The sequence below is a fragment of the Seriola aureovittata genome, chromosome 13 (assembly GCF_021018895.1).
Source record: "Seriola aureovittata isolate HTS-2021-v1 ecotype China chromosome 13, ASM2101889v1, whole genome shotgun sequence".
Taxonomy (NCBI): domain Eukaryota; kingdom Metazoa; phylum Chordata; class Actinopteri; order Carangiformes; family Carangidae; genus Seriola; species Seriola aureovittata.
This window is the reverse complement of record NC_079376.1, coordinates 8,513,524-8,537,697: the sequence shown is the minus strand read 5'-3', so window position 1 is coordinate 8,537,697 and position 24,174 is coordinate 8,513,524. Positions and strand designations below refer to the sequence as shown.

At 40.3% G+C, this 24,174-nt stretch overlaps 2 protein-coding genes across 11 annotated transcripts in view; both read right to left on the bottom strand.

Annotated features, from left to right (window-relative positions):
* dtnbb (dystrobrevin, beta b) overlaps positions 1-9,978 on the bottom strand; it is a 36,467-nt gene extending 26,489 nt beyond the window's left edge. For 6 of the 8 annotated variants that reach the window (XM_056393349.1, XM_056393353.1, XM_056393354.1 and 3 more), the window contains exons 1-8: positions 8,641-9,978; positions 6,312-6,357; positions 4,489-4,556; positions 4,124-4,204; positions 3,805-4,018; positions 1,658-1,743; positions 1,194-1,348; positions 977-1,082 (exon numbers count right to left, since the gene is read on the bottom strand). In XM_056393349.1, the coding sequence (XP_056249324.1) occupies positions 977-1,082; positions 1,194-1,348; positions 1,658-1,743; positions 3,805-4,018; positions 4,124-4,204; positions 4,489-4,555 (709 nt within the window). In that variant the 5' untranslated portion in view covers position 4,556; positions 6,312-6,357; positions 8,641-9,978. Of the gene's footprint in view, positions 1-976; positions 1,083-1,193; positions 1,349-1,657; positions 1,744-3,804; positions 4,019-4,123; positions 4,205-4,488; positions 4,557-6,311; positions 6,358-8,336; positions 8,470-8,640 lie in introns of those variants that run through there. The other 2 variants (XM_056393351.1, XM_056393350.1) reach the window with 2 other exon arrangements.
* A 92-nt stretch (positions 9,979-10,070) lies between these two features.
* Positions 10,071-24,162, bottom strand: asxl2 (ASXL transcriptional regulator 2). Of its 3 annotated transcripts, XM_056393344.1 has the most exons (12): positions 23,981-24,162; positions 22,490-22,572; positions 21,397-21,505; positions 21,057-21,198; positions 19,621-19,739; positions 18,476-18,596; positions 18,109-18,168; positions 17,472-17,632; positions 17,144-17,240; positions 16,894-16,999; positions 15,276-16,008; positions 10,071-14,808 (listed from the first exon to the last, which is right to left on the bottom strand). In XM_056393344.1, the coding sequence occupies exons 1-12, from the start codon at positions 24,035-24,037 to the stop codon at positions 12,982-12,984; spliced, it is 3,615 nt and encodes a 1,204-aa protein (XP_056249319.1). In that variant the 5' UTR covers positions 24,038-24,162; the 3' UTR covers positions 10,071-12,981. The 3 variants fall into 3 exon arrangements, with proteins under 3 accessions (XP_056249319.1, XP_056249321.1, XP_056249320.1); XM_056393346.1 differs by lacking the exons at positions 21,057-21,198; positions 21,397-21,505; positions 22,490-22,572; positions 23,981-24,162 and adding an exon at positions 20,476-20,682; XM_056393345.1 differs by lacking the exons at positions 21,057-21,198; positions 21,397-21,505; positions 22,490-22,572; positions 23,981-24,162 and adding an exon at positions 19,998-20,123.
* Positions 24,163-24,174: the final 12 nt, after the last annotated feature.

Below are 24,174 nucleotides of genomic sequence, written 5' to 3'. Positions count from 1 at the left end.
TACAGATTAAACTAGAGGTTCCTTAACATTTTGGCCTGTGTGTGATGAGCGAGTCCAAAAAATGATAAAAACATTTCTGTAGCCCAATTTGTCATCTCAGGTTCCCTATGATTTATCTTGTGAATATTGCTCCACCTCAACCTGCTGCAATAGTGAAATGCTACTTACACATTGCTGCATCAGTACTAACAAGCCAATAATGTCATATGTACTTTTGATACTTAAAGTACATTTAGCTGATAGTAGTTCTGAGGTTTTACACGAGTGGGATTTTGCAGAACATGTACCTCTAATGGATTATTTTTACACTGTAACACTGGTACGAACTTATTGAAGAAAAGGATCTGAATACTTCTTTTAAAACTGCCCACAGCACTACACGACGTTCAAGTACCCCTTTATCTCAACAACATCCGTCATGAGAGATGAGATGATTTTCATTTTTCTTTCTCTCCGTCTGTTTGGGGAACTACTTCTGTGGCAGCAGCTGGAGGTTTCAACCATTTATCAGTTAAATTATTTTGTTTTTAGCAATCTGTTTTGACTCTCAGCTTGTAGTTTATTCGTTATTGTGACAATAAAAAATGATCTCATGTAATGCAGTTGACAGTGGGTAGCTCTATATAGTGGGTAGCATCTATAATCCTATATGTGTTTTCCTCTTAAACATAAATATGGGGGACAAATATTTTATAACTAAATCACAATTTCTATTTTTTCAAATGAACTGAGCTACTGAGCTAAACCCTGTCTACAGCATTACAACCACACTTTGTGGTACATGTTAAACTGGTTGGTAAAGACAGTCTTAAGGAATAGAAATTCATATCAAGTCATTGGACAATGTCAATTTCAAATGTAGAAAAATCAAATGAGGGACTTGAATGTTCAAATGCTGAAATTCCAACATGGATGCACAGTTTAACTTATGTACATCTACTACTAAATCAGCCCGCACATTCAGGCCAGAACTTACCATTTTCAACATTAGCAAGTCGGTGCATGAGTGGCAGCCATACGAGACACTGAGGAGGAGGATCTGCCATCAACACATCCAAAAATGTGTTCAGCATGATCTTCTTCTGGATACAAACACAAACATGTGTCCAGTGAGAAATGTACATTATTACAAATTTAAAAGAAGACGGAGAAGAAGTAGAAGAAGAAGAGGACAGGGTGTTCAAGGATCCTACCTGCTGAGGGAAGCATGTCCGCACCGAATGCTCCGTGTAGCCGAATGAAGGGCCCTCGAACACAGCTGTGGGCAGCTTCAGCACCTCCCGAAGAAACTGATCAAACTTAGCAAACACCATGACTCCACTCGAGTCGGAGATCTGTGAGAAAATATCTGAGAGACAGAAACTGTCACATTTCATTCTCAGCAACAACACTGCAAACAGGCTCCTCACATTTCTGTGAAAGCACTACTGATCCACAGTGAATATACTCAGCAGTTAAGAGAGTAAATGAATTCTGCATGCGTGTTCCAACAGCGCCCTCGTGTGGTTAATTTGAGCAACTACATTAAAACTTGACCTGTCCCTGGAAAACAAAGCATGTTCAGCTACCCAGGACAAATCAAATTTTTAAAAAATGCAGCTAATTACATTTAAATATTTTGACGTGTTATATTTAAGGTCATAAAATATGTACTTACAACGTAGTTTGTCCACAATTTTCCCTCCACACATTGTTGCCAGCATTGCTTTCATTGAGAAAACTGTCAGCTTCCCATGGCTTTCACTGCAAGGAGGAAAAAAAAGTGACACTTCATTTGTACATTAAAGTGACTTTTGATGGAGAAATAACATAATAACATAATAAAAGTCTTATTATTTGTCCTATAAATTAAAAGTAGCAATACAATGCGTTACTCTGCCTGGTATGACTATAGCTTTTGGTTGCTAATGTTAGCTAACTAAGTTTTCACATTCTACCATAATTGTCACCTTTGGCCACAGTGGCCACTGTTTGCTTTAATAAATATTAATATAATGTTTGCAGATAAACATTGCACCTTTATGACCATTCAAATCAGAAATTAGGTTACAGTGAAAAGTAGGATGCATTTTTATATTAATCTGTTTTTGTGCAGAATCTTTCTTTAAGATGAGAATTAATGCTGAGCTTAATCATTTAAAAGGCTGACCCAAAGAAACATTTGTACTATGATAAATACAACATACAGCAATTCATATGGGTAAGCATTTAACTGAAACAAATCAGTGTAATAGCAGTGTTGAATCCATTAGGGCCTGAAATGTCAAAAATCATTAACTAAACCTTAAATCACATCTTAATATGTTATATTCGGGTCATTATTAGTCTGCCTCAAGACCCTTTAAAATCTTTTTAACTTGCCAAGAGAGACCAGCTCTTTCATTTCAGATTCATTTAGCTCTGGCTTCCGAGCAGAGGTACATGAAAGCTCTTCTGCCTAATTCAGTTTGGACCTCAGGGACAAGATAGCGAAACCACTTCCTGTGATCACAGTCAGTCATTTCCACGAAGTTTCCCAGAGATACAGCAGCATGAATAATAATGGAGCGGGACCAGAGTGGCCTTACGGATAAAAGTAAACCAAGTGAATGAGGTCCATGAATGGACAGGGCAAGCAGCCAATCAATCCGAGCACACAGCGTACAATAATGAGAGGGAGCTTTACGGTCAGTAATAAACCTCGGTGCTCCAGGATGCACAGTGTCTGGGGCCTTGAGCGCAGCGCCACATTAAGAGGACGGATATACAGTAAAGCATCACCAGGGATACTTGAGCTGATAGCACCTTTTTCTATCTGTGGTGTGATGGAAAAAGCTAGAAGATGTGTATTTGTTCCAACATCAGTCAGCTTATTGCCAAGATATCAGTTTGTACAGTGAGGCTCAAGCCTGCAGTAGCTTCCATGAAAGAAGTTCATGTGCCTTTTTGTAAATTTGGAGCTTCTAGCAACCTTGAGAGTCTACAATAAAATGAACACATGGACAGTATTTATTATGTTCCAGTATTTTACACTCAATATATTCAAATTTGACTACTTTTAAGATGATAAAATATTATAAACAAATTCAGTATTTCTCCACTAGAATTTTATCTCTGGCAGTGCGGGAAGGGCTTTTGACTTTCGTTTTGGGAAATAAAATGCTAGTTCTGTATTTTACAGGTCTGTAATTTCCTATATTTGGAACTTATTATAGGGAAAACAGAGTCAAAGGTGACATCTTAAAAAGTTTTGTTTTTGTCCGACCAATCTGAATCCTAAAGATATCAATTCACTGAAATATAAGACAAGGGAGAACAGCAGATCCTCACTCTGAAGACGCTACAACCACTGAATGTTTCTGACTCTTTTTGCTTAATAAATAAACAATGTAAGTGTTTTAGTCAAATAGTTAAAAGAAATTTCCTTGAGCCGCAGCGAATGTAATAGAACATTTTACTCAATATATAATTTATGAAAAATCTAAATATTAAAATATTCACTCAAAATCACACAACTACATGCACATGATCAAATTGCATGAGTGTAAGGTTGAAAGCGAGTAACTTTTTTAACAGGAACATACTGTTTGTAACCGGTGATAAAGGCTCACATAGCTGTTTTTTGGGGCCACAAGATAAAAAGATTTGGGACCACTGCTCTAAATACATGTCTGTTAGCTTCCAAGGTGTGTTTACATTCAGCCCTCAGTAACTTTAATATGGCCTCTGCACCATCTCTACCCAAACAACAGAAAAAGTGATTCTGACGGATGATCAGCGCCTACAGAGAGTGGTGCTCCTCTGCACTCACCACCTGCCTCATACCTGTCATAGGTGGCCACCATGAAGTTGAGCAGCAGCCCGATGGACTGTTCCACATTGATCTGGTGGGTGGTCGGCAGCCGCTTGTTGAGCTGGTAGTAGATGGAAGACAGGATAGTCTCCAGCCGTGACACATTGATCTCAGCATTGTGGTCTAATGTGTTGAGCCCGTTGTCACGAAAGGCTTCGATCATGTTCCAGACATCCACCAGATGAACTGTGAAGAGGGAGGGGGGCAAACAGACAGACTGTGAGCAATTTAGGAACAAACGTTTCTATTGGTTACACAGTGTCAGAACAGCTGGAAGGAACATGCTCTTACGGTTGCATCTCTTTTGCACAAACCGGAGTTTGCAGGCAGTCCTATAAGTCGACAGTCTGATAACATCGAAGTTTTGAGCTCCTACAAGACAAACACACATAGAAAGTCTCAATACATTTCCCACAATATGCTCTCAGAGGAATGTATAGCCTGTCCAGTTCAACGAAACAAAATGAAACATCTTAAACACACAATCAGGATTTCTGAAAGCACATTTAAACACTATCGCTGCCTTTGTGTGGGAGGAATTACAATGTACGTGTGAGGGACCACGCATCTCCTGCGCTACTTCGAGCCAGTCAGAGAATTACATGAGCCGGTGCTGACTATGAATAGTGAAAAGAGATTTCTCTCAGTCGACTCACTCATTTCCATGAAGAGCTGCCTCTTCTCCACCATGGCCTTGCCTCGTTTACTGCCTTCCTCGATCATTCTGTGGCACATCAAACAGCAGAGAGCATGCAGCGCTCACTGTTCACACAGCAGCATGGCGACAAATGCAACACACAGCTCCTTTTCATTGTCCGAAATCACTCAGATACCATGCAAGACAAACACATCATGCATGCAGTTTAAGAAAATGCTTTCAGGAAAAATAAGTGTTAACATAAACCTCATAAATTAACATTCAGAGGGGTCTGGTCTTCATGTGTGCATTATTTCATCAGTGGAGGAATACAGATAAGTGATCTCTAATGTGGTCATGCTAAGTGGCTGAAATGCACAGATGAGCTCCTGAACACTGGTGTAGGAACAGGATACAGCATGTTCTTCCATCTTTATTATCTCTCCTGTCCATCAAGGGCTGTGTTAGTCACCCCACTTGCTTTGTCAGATATATAGATTGTGAGGCTTGGTTCGGCTGTTTTTAGATGATGGACGGTACACCGGTAATTTAATCAGAATGAAAACCTAGCAGAGCAATGACCAGTCTGAATTGCCATTTTGCGGATGGAGATGTGGGCAGCACTTCAGGCCAATGAAAACCAGAAGTAAATGATAATTCTTTTTAAAGTTAAAGTGTCTCTGAATGTTTGAATCTTGGCACAGTTTATACAGTAACCGTCATGGAAATCCACAACAAATGTAAGAAACTTAGCAGCGAGTAAGAAAATTTAATGTTGAGTAGTTCAACATCTTGGGAAATAGGTTTATTCACTTTAATGCTGAGAGTTAGATGAGAAGACTGATACCATTCTTGTGTCTGTACAGTAAATGTGAAGCTACAGCCAGCGGCCGATTAGCTTAGCTTAGCTTAGCTTAGCTTGGCTTAGCTCAAAGGCATGTTGAAACAAGGTGAAACAGCTAACCTGGCTCTGTTCAACTGTTACAAAGTCTGACTATCAGCAGCTGTAAAGCTCATGAAATTACCACGTTGTCTCTCTTCTTTTTTTTTAATCCAAAATGTATCCAAAAATGTAATAAAAAATTTTAAAAAGTTGGGGGTTTTGTGCTGGTTTATTTCCTGGTTGTGTCAATTGTGTCTTGGCCAAACTAAACCGGAAAGACAGAAAACAGGTGCCTTTCCCAGTATGTCAAACCCCTAATTTAAACTGTGCTGACAATCTGCAACTGCACAAAGATCAAAAAAGAAAAGAAAAAAATAGTGAATAACACTGCTATCCACAAAGATTTTAATCTTTGGGTTCAGGTATCAGATGATGTGTGGAGGAACAAAGAGAGCGACCGTCTCTTTCATACCAAAGAATCTATTAAATTTCAACTTGTAAATTGTGTTGATGATTTCCAAAAGGATTCAACGTTGGAGCCTTTTTTTTGTTGATGTTTGAACTTAATACTCATACTTGAGGAAGACAAGTTCCCTTTGAAACAATCTTTTTTTCTTTTTTCTTTATTGATTTCTTCTGTCTACGGTTTTACAAAAAGTGCCATCAGGGCTTTTAATGGTGTGGTGGAAGTCATTTCTTCAGAGTAAGTGTCATTTATTCTTGAGCAGTGGACACTTTAATTTGAAGGAGATATCCTCAGCTGCTCTTTAACAGTGATATTACCCTGTGTTCTTATGAAATGAAGATATTTCATTGTAATATCAACACATTAGCGGCATAAATTTGTAGTCTAATGTACAGGGAAATTGTATCCTTTGCTCTCGACATGACAAATAAATTGTGAGTAATAACTTCAGCATTGTTTATCTGATTTTAATACAATTTTTTAAAGAATTTACCTGTTACTGGCTGAATGTCAAACAAAGTGCAGCCCTTAGCTCGACCCTGTGAAGAGAAAGACAAATTAAGAGTTAGTGAGGGTGCCTTTCGACTTGATATAACCATTACTATGAGAGCCCACTGACAAAATGTGGCTGACTTTTAAATAAGTAATTAACACCTCCCCTCCCTCCTTCAAGGACTTCATTAACTCTCAATTTGTGCTTTTGTTTCCACTCTCTCTCCTCCTGTAGAGATATTGGTGAGCTAGCTGGGGAACACTCCAGCGCCCGTGGTCTGTGCAAATGATAATTCTCCATGACATCCCGCTCAGCAGTGACTGCATCCTGTGGGCTAATGACACCGACTGAGCTGCAAAGGAACCACTTAATGATGATAGACAAAGAGCACATTACGGCTGGCCAATGACTGATGAGCGCTGGGTGTCCCGGGCAGCCTTGGACCGAGGATCCGAGCACCCGAAACAAGTCTGGAGCACATGCATGTTCACGGGGGTGCGGGGAGGATCAGCTGACCAACAGAGTGTGAGCAAAGAAACCAATGTTTTGCAGAAGTCAGCAGACCGGCCGGGTTTCTCTACATTTTTTTTTTTTTTCCGCATCACACCTTGTATGACAGACACACCTCTTCTCACACTGATCTCTAGCGTTATGACAGAGCCTCTTTCCACTCTAACTTACAACTCCGGCTTGTGTTGTTGGGTGGCTCTTATTGCTGGTAACAGGGTCTTTGAAAGGGTGTCATCCACTGAAGTGCTGTGTTGTTCAAGTGAGGCATTCATTCATTTAGCAGCTGAAACAACAAGGTATGATCGGGCCTGAAACTAATGATTATTTTCATTGGCGTATAATTATTTTTCTCCAATAGTGAAAGGATGACAATCACCATTTCCCAGAGCTCAAGGTGACTTCTTCTACAGCAGTTACAAAAACCCAAATAAATTCATTTTGCACTCAGATAAAACAAATTACTGACTTTTGAGAAACAGAAGCGAGAGAATGTTTGGCACATTTACTTGAAAAAGGACTGAAACCATGAATTGGGAATCAAAATATTTGCCTATTAACCGACTGATGAATCGACTAATTGTTTCAGCTCTGGTTATGATAGCTGATTTCACAGCCAGCATATATAGCTGCATTTTAAGGTCGGAATAAATCACTTTGTGCCACATCAAACAGCTTTTTTAGTGCTTTGAAACTATACTGTGGCTCTTTGTAGTTCAGGCAGCAATTCCTGACTCCAACCCGGGCAGGATTAAGGGCTCATAAGGCAGTTGGGGAAAAACTTGGTCGGCTTCATTACATATCAAAAGGGTTCCGAAGCAATGCAACAGAAACTGTGTTTGAGCATTTGAACGGGTGATAAGTCAGAGGAGCACCAGTGCACCGTCTGGGGAAAGGCTAGAAAACATTTGCTATGCAGTGGGAGACCCAGCAGACACATGTCAGCAAAACAACACAATGGTTCATTGTAAATATTCAGCCTGTGAAGTAACTGCAGAAATTCATGAGTAGGCAACTCAGGCCTTGCTTTGGCAGGCAATGTGCAGAAGAACTGTGAGCAGTGCATGACAGCAGCTCTACTAGGTACATTTATCATTTTATAAAAGATAAGGGAAAAGGCACAAGTTCTTAATAATTCATAGACAAGATGAATTCACAGATGAGAGCACATTCAAAGGCACAGACCAGAATCTGTGCGATAAAGGTCTGACTTCATGGGATTTAGTTGCACAAAAATAATCATAAGCTCATACTGATTGTGATCATCATTAAAGGCCTGTAAAGGTGCATTTTACTGTAACCGCACCTGCAGCTTCGAGGTAATGACAACATCCTTTGACGGGAGTCAACATAAGGACTCGGTTACTGCAGTATCTCCCTTCCGCTGACATCATACACTTCTCCGTTTCTACGAGCCTCAATCCTCGCACCGAGGAGCCCTGCAACACTTAAAATTCACTTCTGAAGCGACGGTAGAGCTCAAACGCAGCCATATTGCTGATTTAAATGCCTATTTACCTTATTTCCGCAATGGCAACGGTGCGTCGTGATGCCCATATTTTTGTCTTTGGATAAGAAACAATGGCAAACCTGCATCTTTACATTTCTCACTGCTGTCTCGACAGTCGAATAAGAGGTATAGCAGGGAACTGGCCTTTACCAGAGGAAAATCACGCAGGTTGCGTTTAGAGCATCATCATCACCATCATCATCGGCAGAGGCAGCAGCAGCAGCAGCAGCATCAGCATCAGATGGGGAGGATAAGTGGTCCAGGGTGAATTAAGGAGGATATTTCCTCCGTGATTCACCACCGCACTCTCACCTTTGATGAATCCACGCGTGTGTCCGCCAACGTTACAGCTGTCCGAGCGATGAGAAACGGCTCGGACCATCCATCGTCATATTTCAAGCTCCTCTCCCGTTTCATTCGACTTCAGTCTTGGGAACTGCGGTTGTAGCCGCACATAGAAATGTACGAGCGCCCCGCTCCGCTCGGCATCATCAGCGACCCAGCGGCAGAGGACGGCAGAGCAGAGCAGCAGGCTCGGAGATGCCATGCGCGGCCACCTACTATACTTTACGCATGTGCGCACGCACGCTGGTTAAAGGCGCGCTACTACTATTGCTGCTGTTACTCTGAATTATGATCCTGGGCATAGTAAAGTGGAGATGAACAAGAACCACAGATTGACTTAAATTTAAAGGGGCACTCCAGATTTTAATGTTGCACTTATAAAGTCGGAGGACTCACAAGATGCAGATTTAAAGAAAAAAAATTGGTCAGAATTGAGAGGCAGAAATATCCTTTTACACTGAATCCTACAATTCCCATAATGCAATTCAGTGGCATCTGTATGAGAGTCTCCCTGTTCAAATACATTTCTTTTATTGATCTCGTCAGTGTTACTAAACAATAATGCAAGGCCCTATAGGGTTATAGTGATCAGTTGATTTTATTTTAAATCATATCATGTTTTGTATGTTTGAAGGTTTGGCATGAGAGATGGTTCTAAATACTACAATACCCATGAGCCTCACCAGAGCAGTAACAAATTTAAAATAGTTCATCGTTGCAACTGGAACATAGTTGCTGATTTAATCCAAAATTGACCCAGAATCCAAAAGCAAATTAAATGACGTTGCATATTATATCACTATTCTTTTCCACAGTAGTGGGAGTCACCTGACATTCCCTATGGGAAATAATCACTTCCAGAACCAGATACAGTTCATTCTGAAAGTCTTCATATCCCTTCAGTTTTTCACATTTTGTTAGGTTGCAGCCTCATGTTATATTAAATAAAAAAAATAAATAAAAAAATAAAAATTCCCCCATCCATTTAAGAAGGCCACTGAGCTCTTGGGAACCTTCAACGCAGCAGAAATTTTTTTGTATCCTTCCCCAGATCTGTACTTCAAAACAATCGAGTCTCTCAGCTCTGCAGGAGGTTCCTTCTGCTGAAACATAACAAAATGTGAGAAAAACGAAGGGGTCTGAAGACTTTCTGAATGCACTGTATTAAACCAACCTTGCCTCCTATATGGCCACTTCTTTCAAATTCAGTTCCAGTTTGAAACTTTCTGGCTTTAAATTTTAAAAAGGTTCCAGATGGAGATCAATAGAGTTTTTTTTTTTCCAAACTTTGGAAAGCTCTCCACAGAGCCACAGAGGACATTATACAACTGTTTCCATAGACTGCTTAGTACTTGTGATGAGTAAACTGTGTGAGATAGGCAAAGACGCACAGAAAATACTTCTTTTCATTATTTATTCATAATAGTCTATAACTTTTGATAAAATACACTTTGTTTACAAGTGCTGATTACTATATTACATTCACCCGGAGTTTAAATGGAGACAAAATGACACAGACATATTAAACAAATTCACCTAGTGACAAACCGTGACATTTTAAAAATGGTGGTGATCGCCCATGACAGTTTTCCCCATCGCCAATTCTATATGAACTGTTCCTCTAAATGCACACACACACACACACACACACACACACACACACACACACACACACACACACACACAACAGGTAACTTCAGTGACAGTGGGGACTGCTGCCTGACTCATGTTTCAGTCCTCATTAACAAAGATTTCAGCTGCCTTTTGGGTTGTGATTGAATGTTTGTGTTAATGTCTTTCTTTTTTTTCTTCTTTTTTTTTGCGGTGCAGTCCAGTCCCCGACTCTACGTGAGTAAATTCAGCCTCCTAAAATCACATTCAAAGACCTAAATGTTTATGGGGTGGGGGGGTAAATCAAATTTGTGTTAACAGAATCAAATACTAGTACACCAGTTTTAGTGAAACAACTATACTAAATATGTGGAAGCCGCTTCAGATTCTAGCCCTACAATCTTAAAACCAATTTTCCACAAGACACCCCCCCCCTTTTTTTTTTCTTTTTTTTTTTTTAAATCACAAATACATTTAAAAAATTGACTTGGGATTAATCCACAGACCTAAAAGAAAAATTGGTGATCTGAAAACATCTTTTTGTTTTGATAAGGTAATGACACAAATGTAGACAGCTAGAAGGATACACACATTAGACAACATCTCTATGGAAAAATATAAATGAATGGATTGTTTTAAAACCTGGGCCATACAGAGTATCAGATACCTGGGCAATTTGAATTACAAAAGTCAAGTTATTCTCTGTATGGTGGTCTGTCCAGTCTGAACAAAATTATAGGAAAAAACGGACAGCCAATACATTATTATAGTAAATACCCTGTTGATTGGTCAAAAACAATTAGCAAATAGATTTTTTTATATTAAAATATATTAATTAAAATATATTACTTTGATTAACTAGTCAGACATTAAAAACAAGTTCTGATTATTTTGTTTTCTTAAGGTGACTTTGGCATATTACCATGGAGATAATTGCTATAAAACAGGCCAACGCTGCACCTCCAGGAGATTTCAAAATAGAAATGACGCGTCTTTATTTGCATTCAGCATGAGCATCCGAAAAAATCTACTGAGGCAACACTTCACATTGGCCTTTTTGCATGTTAATATGTGGTAAAGTAAGCATTAAAATTGTGCCAACACCGTCATAAAAGCACCTACAAGCTTGTAACAACACACACAAATGTGCTGGTTCATCCTTGTACATCACATACACACTCATTGTACAGTATATAAACATGATACAGTATTATTTTGTGCTTACAAAACTTCATACCACATTAATATGGAGGAAAAAGGCCATTTAAAAAGTGTTTCACCTGCCTGTTAATCGGTGTCATATTGTACCTCCAAATCGTTTGTCAAATCTTAATCATGCTGCGCTTAATCATTATATGATCAAGCATTTAGCGTTTTAGCTTTTAGCTAATTTACTGTTTTTCTCTATTGTCTTTCCACAGTAAAAATCATTTTGTAATAAAGAGCTGGATATGCTCAAGCAAGGTGTGCTGCATGAATAAAATAAAATAAATTTTCTACATCTAGGCATATACCATATAAGAGCAAATATTTACAGTGAAAAAACACACTGCCATGAGTGTTTTTTTTCTTTCTTTTACGTTGCCACTGCTGATCTATTTATACAGATGCCCAAGCACAAGAAACCCCATTCCAAGGGAGACGATATTTACAAAGCGGCTTTTTGGGGAGAAAATTCAGGTTCAGACAGATCTTTAGATCGTTAGATCTGTGGGAATCTGTTTAGATCTTACCCTGGAATGGAAAAGATCTCAATTTTCTAGGAACATATAGGCATTTTTATATACATATAAATGACTCTTCTTTTCCCTGTGTTTGAAGTGCTGTACACAGTTACTACCTTATCTCCAGGTGGTTTTCAAGTGCTGCGCCCTGTAACTGTTAGTCAAAAAAATGATGTGATGTGCATTTCTCACGAGTTGATTTTTTATAAAGTATCATTCAAAATTCCTTTTAAATTCTCTTTCTAAAACTATACATGTTTTTTTCTAGTTCTTAAATCTGAGTGTGTTCAGTAATAAATGTACAGTTTTTATATAAAATGGTTACTGTAAGTTGCACTTCCCTGCCATGCGTGCATAAATGCCAAATAGGAGGTACTCTACAACCAATGATTATCATTAGCGCCCTTTTTTTTGCCTTTAAACCATGACTGATTAGGCCCAATAATAAAAAGTGTCAGTCTAAAACACAACAGTCATTATGTTCTACAAAAATAGCAACATTCATTTTTCCCTCCGTTTTTAAAAACTACACTCACACACACTCACACTCTCACACAGACATATATATATATATATATATATATAGATATATATCTATATCTATATCTATATAGATATAGATATATATTTTAAAAAATATATAACACTAATCCTAGCCGAGTGCAAACATTGCCAGATTTTATATTTGTCACACATCTGACAGACTACTGATCGGATTGAAAACTGATTGACATTTCTACCAAAACAATTGCACAAAACAACTTTTCTTAGACGTTGGTGAAACAAAAGACCATCCAGTGTAAATCCTTGCCTTTCCAACAGTGAGCACATACATGCAGGCTGCTGATTTGTCTGGAGCATTGCTAATAAGCTTCACTCCACTCCGCACTGATTCTGAATGACCTGCTTCTGCTTTGTGCCTTGGTTCAATACCGATCAAACCGCGATATCTTCTGGTTATTCTGATTTCATATCATCGTACCACTAAACATGAGACACACAGTTTCGAGGGGCCGATGCAGTCATCATGGCAAAAGGCTCCACACCCTTTGCACATGATCATCGCCTTCAGTCGGCAGTAGCATTTAGACTGGACGTCCTCTATGTTGGAGCCCTCGATGAACGACTGTTCAGGCGAGGGCTCACCCTGGTTACCGTGGTCTAACGAGTGACCGGCAGGTATGGTGGTGACGGTCACTGAGAAAGACATGACGCTCCCGTGGACGCTGCCGCCGTCAGCCTCTGATGATGACGTGGAAGAGCCGGTGCCTGCAGTGCTATGGTTCAAAGTGTGAGGTACGGACATGCTGATAGTGCCACCGAAGCATGACGCTACCACAGGTTCCTGATTACCGAGCGTTCTCTGGGTTTGAAAGGCAGGCGGCCGCTGGTGACTGGGGTCCACTGGGGTAAGATATGGCTCGGAGTTTCCTTGATTACTATTGCAGGGTTCGAGGTGCCTTCGGTGTGACTGAGAAAAAGAGCTGGTGTCTTTGGCTGTCGCACTGGTGCTGTTGTTATCGAAACTAGTTGCACTGTCCTCTAATCCAGGCTCAGTCTTTACATTGGAGCAATGCTGAAAGCTCGCTGCTTCTTCAGACTTGGTTAATGAGTATCTCTGCTGCTCTGTTTTAACCCCAGAAACAGGAGAGAAAACTTTCCTGGTTGGTTCTTCTTCTTTAGCTGTGTCTTCTCCTTCTATGCTTTCCCTTTTTAAACCAAACACAGACGTGTTTGGGATGGCAGACTGGAGCAGTCTTTTACTTTCTGGTCCTCGGCCGTATGTGGACACATTGAGCAGGTAATGTCCTGTCATGGCGGGTCTGGGCATCCTCTTACGACCCAAAAAGCCTACACAAATCCTGGATTGGTCCTGATGCTCTTCTGCACGCACCAGTTGATGGCCTCTGTACTGAGGGTGCTGAGGACCCAATCCACCGTAAGGCTGGCTCTGCTGGACTTTCCTCTGCATTAGAGCCTGTAGGATCTGTTCCTGAGTCTCCTTGTCAGGAAGCTCTCTGTGATGTCTCGAGTATTCTGGGAAGACTCCAGCTCGTCCTGCTGTATTGAACTGGTGCGACATCTGCTTATCAACCCTTTGTTCAGCAGAGTGTGACGCCTTCCCCTTACTACCAGAGGGTAAGTTTGACATCTTTACTTCCACTTTGGACAGCGGTTTTGGGAGGATTTGCTCCAACGGAACCTCTTTGCCCTGCAGAAGCTGAGTGACCAGCGGGTTGTTAGCAGGGATGCAGGAGCTGGTCCTGGTTGATGATCCAATAAGAAATGGGTTTTCCTGTATGTGAGTGTGCACAGATGAAGATTGTGCTGAGTTTGAACTCATTAGAATGCTATGGTGCCCTGTACCGACAGGACCCGCAGAATGACCTTTCTGCATGCCATCAGGTTTGCTTGAATAAGATGTCTGAGAACCGTTTGGGCTAAGCTGACCAAAGGAGTCGAGTGGGTGAGAAGGAGTTGTACTACTCTGAGTGCTGCTGCTGCTGGTGGCTGCTAACCTGATTGATGCCTGTGGGGATGTTGGGCTGGGGCTAGGTGATGGTTGTGTCAGCTCACCACTGCCTCCTCCTGGCCCCGGGCCCGGCACTGCTCCTTTAGATGCAGATGATACCGCAGCAGCCGCTGCTCGCTGTGCTCGGGCGAGCTGAGCTTTGGCTTTGATGTCAGCCAAAGTACGAGCACCAGTGCGGCCCGGGCTGCTCAGCGGGGTGGGGAGAGGAGTCCTGGGTGAGACTTGGCTGGGTGACACAGGAATGGGAAGAATTCGTGACACTGGGATCTGCGAAGTGAAAAGAAAGAGATGTTAGAGGTTTATTTCTAGATATGCACATATAGTAAACGAGAAAAATTCCCACAACCAAAAGTCTCCTCACAATATAGCAAGATGCACTACGTTTGTGTCACGTTATCACCTTCTCACAGCTACAAAACTCTGCTGCAAGTAGAAAATTTAGGGATTTACTGAGGAATCCAAGACTGTTTGGAACATTCTGAGCATAGAGATCAATGCTTAAGACAAGGATTATGCTGCAGGAGGGGTTGGAGAAATTTCTACACATTTTTGCCATGACTCTGGGTTGCCATTGGAATCCACTTTAACTACTGGAAATATAAGCTGACAACAGCTGCTGCTCTCTGCAAAGAAGCAAGCGAAAAACTTGTCAGAGCCACCTTTCAAGCCTACAAGTAGTGAGCTTTTGATACTCAAAAAGATAGACAGATCAGAGGAGGCTTTAACTTTCCTACCTTGAGTGGTGGAACCCTCTGATTTGTCGTTGGCGTTGGTGTAGCAGGGCTGGATATGGATGATGCTGGGGGAGACACGGAAGAGACTGAAGACACTGAGGAAACTGAGGACATACGGGGCCTCTTCTCTGGTGTCAATTCACCCTCCATCTCACTGAGAGATTTTCTTTTCAGAGGCTCTGAGGGGCCACCAGGCTCAGAGATGACCTCTTCGCTCTCCTCAGCAGGCTTAACCACAGACGTGGTCTGATCCTCTTTTAACTCTGAACTAGCCTTTGGTGGAGGGCTCTTCTTCACAGGCGACTGGGGGAGTTCAGTTTTTTCCTCCTTCAATTCCTCTTTATGCTCCTTATCAGGCAGTGAACCTGCTGCACCTCGTTCAATCCGCCTCTCCACCTCTGGTGCTCTCACTGCAGGTGTTGGCTCAGTCTGTACCACTGTGTTCAACTTGCGATCCTCATGGTACTGCGAGCGCCGCGTCTTCATGGGCTCTGTGGTGGAGACTGGCTCTTTTTGAGCAGGCGGTGCCTTCAGCGGCTCCTGCGATGATGTCTGCGTTGGCTTCATGTCTTTAGCAGCGGCATCAGTTTGTCTGCTGTCTTTTGTGCCCTTGGTTTCCTCTGGTGCTTGAGCGGCAGGTCCTGTCTGATGACGGGGAGACTGGGGCCTGACAGACTCCTGATTCTGATCAGTCTTTGTCAGCTCTTTGGATTCCTCATAGCTGAGCCCAGAACTAGAGAAAAAGAAGGAAGACAAAGAAATAAATAGAGATTTATAAAACACTGAGCTTTTAGAGGAACTGTTAGGAATAAACATAAAGTTGAACTTTGAGTGTGACAATTGCTGAAAACATACAAACACTATACATTAGTTTGGTGATTGTTTTATAGTATTTCTATCCTTTTTTTAATGAAAGTTATAAAAGACTCTCCACGTTTGTGACCACTTTGACCTGCAGTTACACAAAATTTTTTCAAATGAATAAAATCAATTCTCCTGCTGAGTAATGAGTGCCCTTGTACTGTATGATGTATGAGATAAGGGGAGTGTGGTCACTGGTGATAATCCATCCACTCTCTTTCATCTCACCCAAACTGACTTACTGCTCGATCGGCACCTTGATACACAAACAATGAGCCTCCGAATCTACATAGTTTTTGAAACAGCAAACAGATCAATTCAGTTTGATTTAGCCATGTCTTGAATAAATGTGATGTTGCTGGATGCAAAACAATTCAATAAAATGTGATGCAATGGTGTGAACAATTCCACTGTAATTCTACAAATAACTTAAGTTTCCAAGAAGAAATCGGAGCAAGTATTCATCTCCTCCTGTAATGTGAGAGGGAGCTGAGCGTGGTGTTTAGATCCTATTTAGAATATCATTCAACTCTTAATAATCCTTTCAAACACGCTACTGTTTAATAACAATGGATTTCTGAAATAAGATATTCTTCTTGGTGACGTGAAGAAAAAAAAATTAGGGCAAGACCGCCATTCTACTGTTTTAAGGTCCTACAAATAGATGATTCAATTCGAAAAGAACCGTCTTTTGGCATTTGGAAAATATGAATAATTAAGAAATGATAAAGATTTTCAATCATAAAGAAGAACTTACTTTTCACCATAGTAGTTTTCAAAGAAGGCCTCCTTCCAGTGCTCAACTTTCTTTTCCTTCTCAACTTCTTGACGCATTCGTAGCTGCAACTCAGGAGTGAACTCCCCTGTAAAGAAAACAGTTACGTAATTTAAAAGAGAAAAATTATATTAAACTCGTCAAGTGTATTCACACTGGACCTTGGTGACATAATGTTTCTCTGAATGTGAAGTGAGTGCTGTTATTATCAGTTGGAAGCAGTTGTACTGACCCTCAGCCAGTCTCTCTTTCCAAGATTGTGCTGCTGATGTGAAGAACTCATTGTTTAAGGCAGAACTAGTGACCTTGAGAAGGCCGTCCATGCAAGCCTAGGGAGAGGAAGCACAATGTTATGAATTATATCATCATAAGCACCATCACTGCAGCAGCACATCGACAGAAATCAGTGAACATTAAAGACTTAACATTTTATGAGATGGTTCAATAAATTAGATGATGACTGACAGAAATCTCATGCAGTAATATTACACTCTCTAAATTTAGTCCTGCACAATGTAAAAAAAAAGAAGCATTAAAAGTATGTATAATTTTAGAGCCACCTGCCGGTCAACTTCTGGCAGAAGTTTGAGCAGCCTCTGCTGGCAGTCTGGGGGCAGGACTGAGAAGGTGTGCTTGTTGATGATGGCCCGCAGGTTGGTGTTCACCAAAATAGAGTCTGGAGTCTCCACATCTATTTTACACTTTGTCCGTTTTATCTGCCCTGCAATACAAAACAAGAAAGACATGTGCAGCAGTGCAAAAAATGAATTTCTATCATGCAGGTGATATCTTGAGAAATTTACTTGCAAATGTAGTTATATCAATTGTTTTACTTCTTCTTTTCTGCTAATGGAGGATCATTTCACTTGTTCCTTCACATCTAGAAATAATGCATTTAATTTCATCTAGGTAAAAGCAAGCACACACGCATAGGTTTGCACAAACCTGTCATATTAGCTCCTACTAACACACATGCAACGGTATCCTTTTAATAGTGTTTGAACAATAGTGGATGTCTGTGGCAAAGAGGTATATGCTATTCTAGACTTTGACAACAAGGACAATACCTGATAGTAAGTCTGCTTCGTCATTGGTTTTGCTTTTTTCATGGTATTTGTTCACATTAAGAAAAATTGAAGAAAAATCTCCAGCCCACAATTTCCAAACCATTCGATTAAATAAAAGCAGATGACTTACCTGCACTAAGGCGACCTGCCCTCTGGGAGACTTTCCTGGGTACGACTTGATGGCATAAGTCTGTTTGGACAGAGGAACAGGAGCAGAAGGAAAAGCTTTGAGAAATTGCAGGACAAAGATCTTATTGTTTCAGTTTCCACACTGAGGTGGCCAATTATGAGTCATGTTTGAATAATGAAAACATTTTGTTGTTGTCTTATGAAAAACCGGGACAATAACTAAAAACTGCATCAATATCAGTCTTTTATCTTCAAAAATGTGTATAATATCATTCAATGAACACTAGTAAAATATACAAACTGAATGAAAATGACTCCTCAGTCCCTCATTTTATAATGTATTTGACAATATAATAGCTGCTGCCTACCAGTCTTTGTAGTAATGTTGTCAGCCATATCTTTGATGGTTTTCAGAAGCAGTCTGGGACTGGAGGTGGTTGGCATCCCCCCCTGTCTGCGCTGGTTTCTCTGCTGCTGCTGCTTTAAGGCCTGAACGAGCAAAATAAGGAAGGAACAAATAACCAGAACCATGAGAAAAAGAGCGTGAATATGTGTAACCCTTCGTTTCCCTGCAACTACTCCACCAGGGCCACTTGCCTGGTTAAATAACAGCTAAATAACAGCAGAGCAATGAAACATAGGTTGCATACCACCAACATAAATCACCTCCTTGTTGTAAATCTGTCAAGAAGTCTGATCACCTCAAAAAACAATATCAAATGATTAAAGAAACAATCTCAGACAACCCACTGAGCGTTTTGTGTCTGATCTGAATGAAATATATAGGAAATCATAGAAAGAAAATACACAATAGGTCCCTCAAACACTAATATTTATTAATATTGCCAATATTGCCATCTTCTACTGTTGCCTACGCCCGATAAATGAATACAAATTGGTCTTCCAGAGCTGAAAAATCCACACCAGCACAGATGGAGTGAATTACAATCTGTGCAATCAAGTGAAATCTAATTAAATGGAACACAAAAGGCACAAAGCAGCCAATAGGAAAATGTCGAACGGGTGGATTATGAGAACATTAATACTGTAAAACCAGCTATAGGCATTCTTCCCTGACGCCTCATTGTTTTTAAATAATCAGCACAAGATGTTGAACAGACAGGGAATGGAAGGATAATGAGCGCCTGCTGGAACACCAGTATGGTTTATGTACATGTTTACTGAAAACATGTCAGCGTAAAGTTGAGTTAAATGCAGAGGAGTATGAGTAAGTATTACGACATGGATTGGATTCAATATACACTTGATAAATCACTGCAACATAAAATACATAGAAACATTATTATACCTAATAAGGATGTATTTGTATGTCGCAGAGTGGGGTGGCAGGGATTTTTATGGGTGTATGCGAGTATGAGGGTGTGGCAGGAACTCGTTTAACATGAGATGTGTGCTTCCACAACTAGTTAATATCTTAACTCCATTCAGAAACAACTTAAATGCATGTTAAAAAAAAGAAAATAAAAAGAAATACAGAACCTTTTTCCAGTACCTGTTTCAAAGCTTTCTTGCTGTGTTTCTGCGAGGGAGAGATGAGCTTACTGGTGGGAACAGAAGGCGACGAACATCGAGGCTGCGGAGACGACGGCTGCGACTGCAGCTTGGAGGGAACTACGAAATAGAAAAAGCACAGAGCAGATGTTACAAAATACACTTCCTGAGGGTGGTGTATAGACTTTATCACATCATGCTTTTGTTTTGATGAAACTGAAACCAACACAGTGCACAAAGGAGCAGATTACATTTCCTTGCTAAAATATCATATTACTAAAAAAGGGCTGAACATCTCAATAGGAAGATTGCACAGAACAACCCCCTCCCCTCCACCTGTCCGCTGTCTTTTTCTAATAAAACATCTTTTCTACATACCGTAGCATTTCAGCTCGTTTCTTTCTCGACGGCACTGAATTTGCATTTGACTTTGTGGTTCTTTGCATTGATTAGTACAAAAATAAAACAATATCGGAGTCCTCCCACTTGCTTGGCAGTTTCTAACTTGTGCATAATCAGGAAGTGGTCACGGGTCATACTGAAAAAATACAGTTTCCTGTTTTAACAGTCACTTAAAATATTCGAGTGGCAGAGAAAAATAATGAAAGTCAGTGAGAGCACAGCCTGAGGAAAACAAAATAATTGGTACTTGACAAAAAGCTTTCTCCGAAGTTGTGCTGCAATCAGGCACAATCAGGTGTGCAATTTGCAATAAAGCAATGATTTGACCTCACAGCCAGACAAAAGAGCAAGAACTGCTGTGATGCGATGGTCATGCGCAGCCTGCAGCTTCTCTGCTGACGGTTCACGGAAGGCATTATGGACACAGCATGTTTGTTTAAAAGATAAAACCCACCTTTTGCTATTATCATGTTTGATGCTCAGTGTAATCCAGGAAATATTTTGTGATAAGATGGAGTAATTTATGTTTGTGGTGAAGCCACTTTCCTTCAACTAGCCTCGCCTACTGCTACTTCAGCTGGTTTCCTGCATTTCTGCAATGACTTTAAACAACGGTTGAGAAGGGGGCGTCAACTCTTGCTGCCATAATAGAGCCTGGTAACCAATCAACAAAAATCTGCTAATACACAGAGCTCTGCACCTTACTTATTGCATTATTAAGCTACTGTCGACTGCAACAAGAAAGAAGCCCCTTACTCTTTAATAATGTAAATAAAGTTGTTCCTGGAATAAGGATTTTACCTATTAAGTAATGGAGGCATTTGTCAAATGAAATGATATACTATTATTTATTTTAAAATATGCAATAAATATTATATGACCATTTAATTATGCTATTATGACTACTGAATGGTGATTCCAGAATAAGCCAATAAACATATCAGGTAGTCAGTAAACTGTTCCTAAAGAAATTACTTAAAGTGACGCAGTGATCTACAAACTCTTATTGACGAGGCTGTGTACAATCCACTATACCTCTCCGCATCCACCTTCCTCTCCTCCCCTCTTGAGTGATGGCATTGCTGTTGTTTTCTGTGCTTCGGGAGTCAGAGAGATTGTCACTACTCTCCTCAGAGCCCTCCTCAGACAGCTCCTTTGCCACATCTGAGATGTCCTTCTACATAAAGAAAATGGAGCACATACAGTATATTATTTGTATGTGATAGATGAAGCATTGGAAGAGAAAGCCAGAGACAAATAAGAAAAAATAAACTCTCTGAAGTATAAAAGACCCATCTTTTACGTCTGTTAGTCCATTCGCCATTTTTTGGCCTTGAAGGGCAGAGTGATGAAATCTGCTTTGTGTCTAACTAACCTTTAATGTATAGACTCCCATTCTGCCTGGAACTTTGTAGAAGATCCCCTCCTCGCCACGAGAGTTTGTGTGCAGCATTGCATTCAGACATGCCAGCGGCGAGGTTCCACTGGGTCATGAGAGAAAAACACAATTTACACATCTGTTCCCCAATAAATCAGACAGCTGGGAGAAAGACGCAAGAAGGGTGAAGGCTGGTCTGATGTCTGGGAAGAAATTTGCTGTCATGCATCAGGAGGACATGTGTGAGTTCAATTCAGATTCACATCACTATAGTTGTGAGGAAGTTTGCTCTAAGTTTTATGTGGAGTCAGTTGCATAAAATTGACTCAAGGCTAATCTAATTATTGTGAGGGACTGATATTGTCAGATTAAACTGGTCTAAAATAAAGATGTCTGTTGCATAATAAATCATAACTCATTCAGTCAAACTTCATCTCAGTCATGCAAGAGATCTAGATGTGTAAAATTATTGTTCGTACTTGTACTGATTAGTAAGAAATTCAATGAGTTAGAGAACAACCAACATCTGTTATTCATTTAGTAAATTAAACTTGCTGGCCAAAATCTGAGAGATATTTTGTGTCATTAATTTACATTGCTGTTAAATTCTTTTGGATGATATCATGTAACAGTACTGAACTTTCCCATCTATAAATTAAAAACCATGTCATCAGCTGTCACTTTACAATACTGGAAAATACAACGATACATATATACAATATATATTTATGCAACAGGTGGCTCTACAACATCTATGTAAAAGCACAAATGTGAGTCTAACACTGCGTCTATATGCAACTGAACATAGGACATGTTATTGTTAATAACATGCAAAGAGTAAAACCAAACAGTGGCATTGCAGTGAGTTTGTTAAGGTAAGGGGTGGGGGCTAGCTTTTTCTTACCTTCTGGATGAGAACAGTGACAATGCAACAAAAAGAAATGAAACAATTATTAATTACGACTATGTGATCAAGAGAAAGAAAAGTACATGAGCAATCAATAACCGAGGGAGGATACTGTAGTGTTCCCTCTCTCATGAAAATGTCGCCTAACAGAAGGGCATTTGCTGTCGTGAAAAAAATATTTACCTTATTTCTTTAAGCCTTTCTCTTTGGATCACCTGCAAGATCTCTTTATGGCTCATAGGCGTGTTAGGGTATTTCTCCAAAACCTACAATAACAAAACATCATTATCAAAAAATACATGACACAACTCCTCAGAGTGGTTTTCATTAGATGTGACATGGTCTCAAGGCAACTTCAGCTGAAGGCTGAGATTTCACATACTGAAGCTTTCTGACAAGTTCCTATGGAGCCTACAAATTCCCTTGGCTGTGAAAGAGCAGGATGTGATGCTCAGAATAATCAAGACCACAGATCTTTTACAAACATTGTGGCTTTTTAACTTTATTAGATTTAGATTGAGATCTCCCATGATGCTGATCAGCTCTCAGGGCCAAATGCACATAAAGAACCATGCTGATAATAAATAACAGTAGGTCAACTACAAAGCTGTAATTTTCACATAAGGCAAGGGTACAGTCATTCCAAGAAACACTGTCATATGTTAAAATATGTACAGGGGATGCAGCAAGATCACAAACACTTTAATATGAGCTAAAAGCAAAACATGTCAACAAGAGTATCTCATTCTACAGTAACACTGCAGAAACTTTCCCTCCATTATTTAAAAAAAAAAACATCTGGTTTGGAGCAAAAAATGTCGCTTTTATTTTGCATATTTTTTGTGAAGGCTGCTCGTATAAGTCTGTATTATTATAGTATGATGAGCATCTCAGAGAAACAGGACTTTATGGTTGTTAGAGGTTTTACAATGTATCATTTATGGAGTTTGCTAGGTTGTAAAAGCAAAACAATTGCGATAGTTAAATCGGCGAAGCTAATGCATCACTAAACAGCTAACATCCTCACAAACAATAACGTTACACTTTAATCGTGATATAGTTGCTGGGAGTTTGAGAATTTGTACTCATTAGCATGCTACGGTAGACAGCTAGCTTGGATGCTAGCAGCATTCATTTCTGCATCTCGCCAGGCGTTGGCATGTAGTAGATTTACAAATTTGATCATCTGTTATGTAGTTAAGGCAACTTTAGAGAAACACGGACACTGCGTGTTTGCTTGTGTTTTACCAGAAACTGGCATCAAACAAAGTTGTTAACGAACTGAGTTGCATTAGCAGGAGCTAGCGTGCTAACCTGGCTAGCACGCAACACTGACGTGACCACTTCACGGTTACTTTATTCGACTTAAAAGCGTGACATACATGTCACCAGTACCGTCTAGACACAGCACACAGAAGGGTTTTGCAAACATGCTTGGGTGCTCGCAGCTGAGATTCATTTCACTGCATTTACGCTGAACGGTGACGGATAAGCAGAGCCAGACAGCTAGTGACAGCGGCTCTCAAATTGTCTAACCGTCAACACAGGCCTTGCGCGGCGTACGCAACATTTCGTCTTCACCAGCAGGTCATGAACTCATAAACACAGTTGTACAAGTGGGAGCGTTCAAGGAAAACAACCACAACAAACGGCACATAATAACACTCAAAATACCGTTTTAGCGGCTTCCGCCCACGTCCTCCCCTTCTTTTTCTTCTGTCTCTCCCTCATTGTGGATGCCTTGTTGCAGAGTAGTGTTGAATTTGTCTGTTTCGGTTGAAATGTTGCTTTAGTTACCGCGTAAGATCCACTCCGTCTGCCATGTTGGACTTACTGTAAAGAGTCATGTGACTCCGAAGGAAACGTCA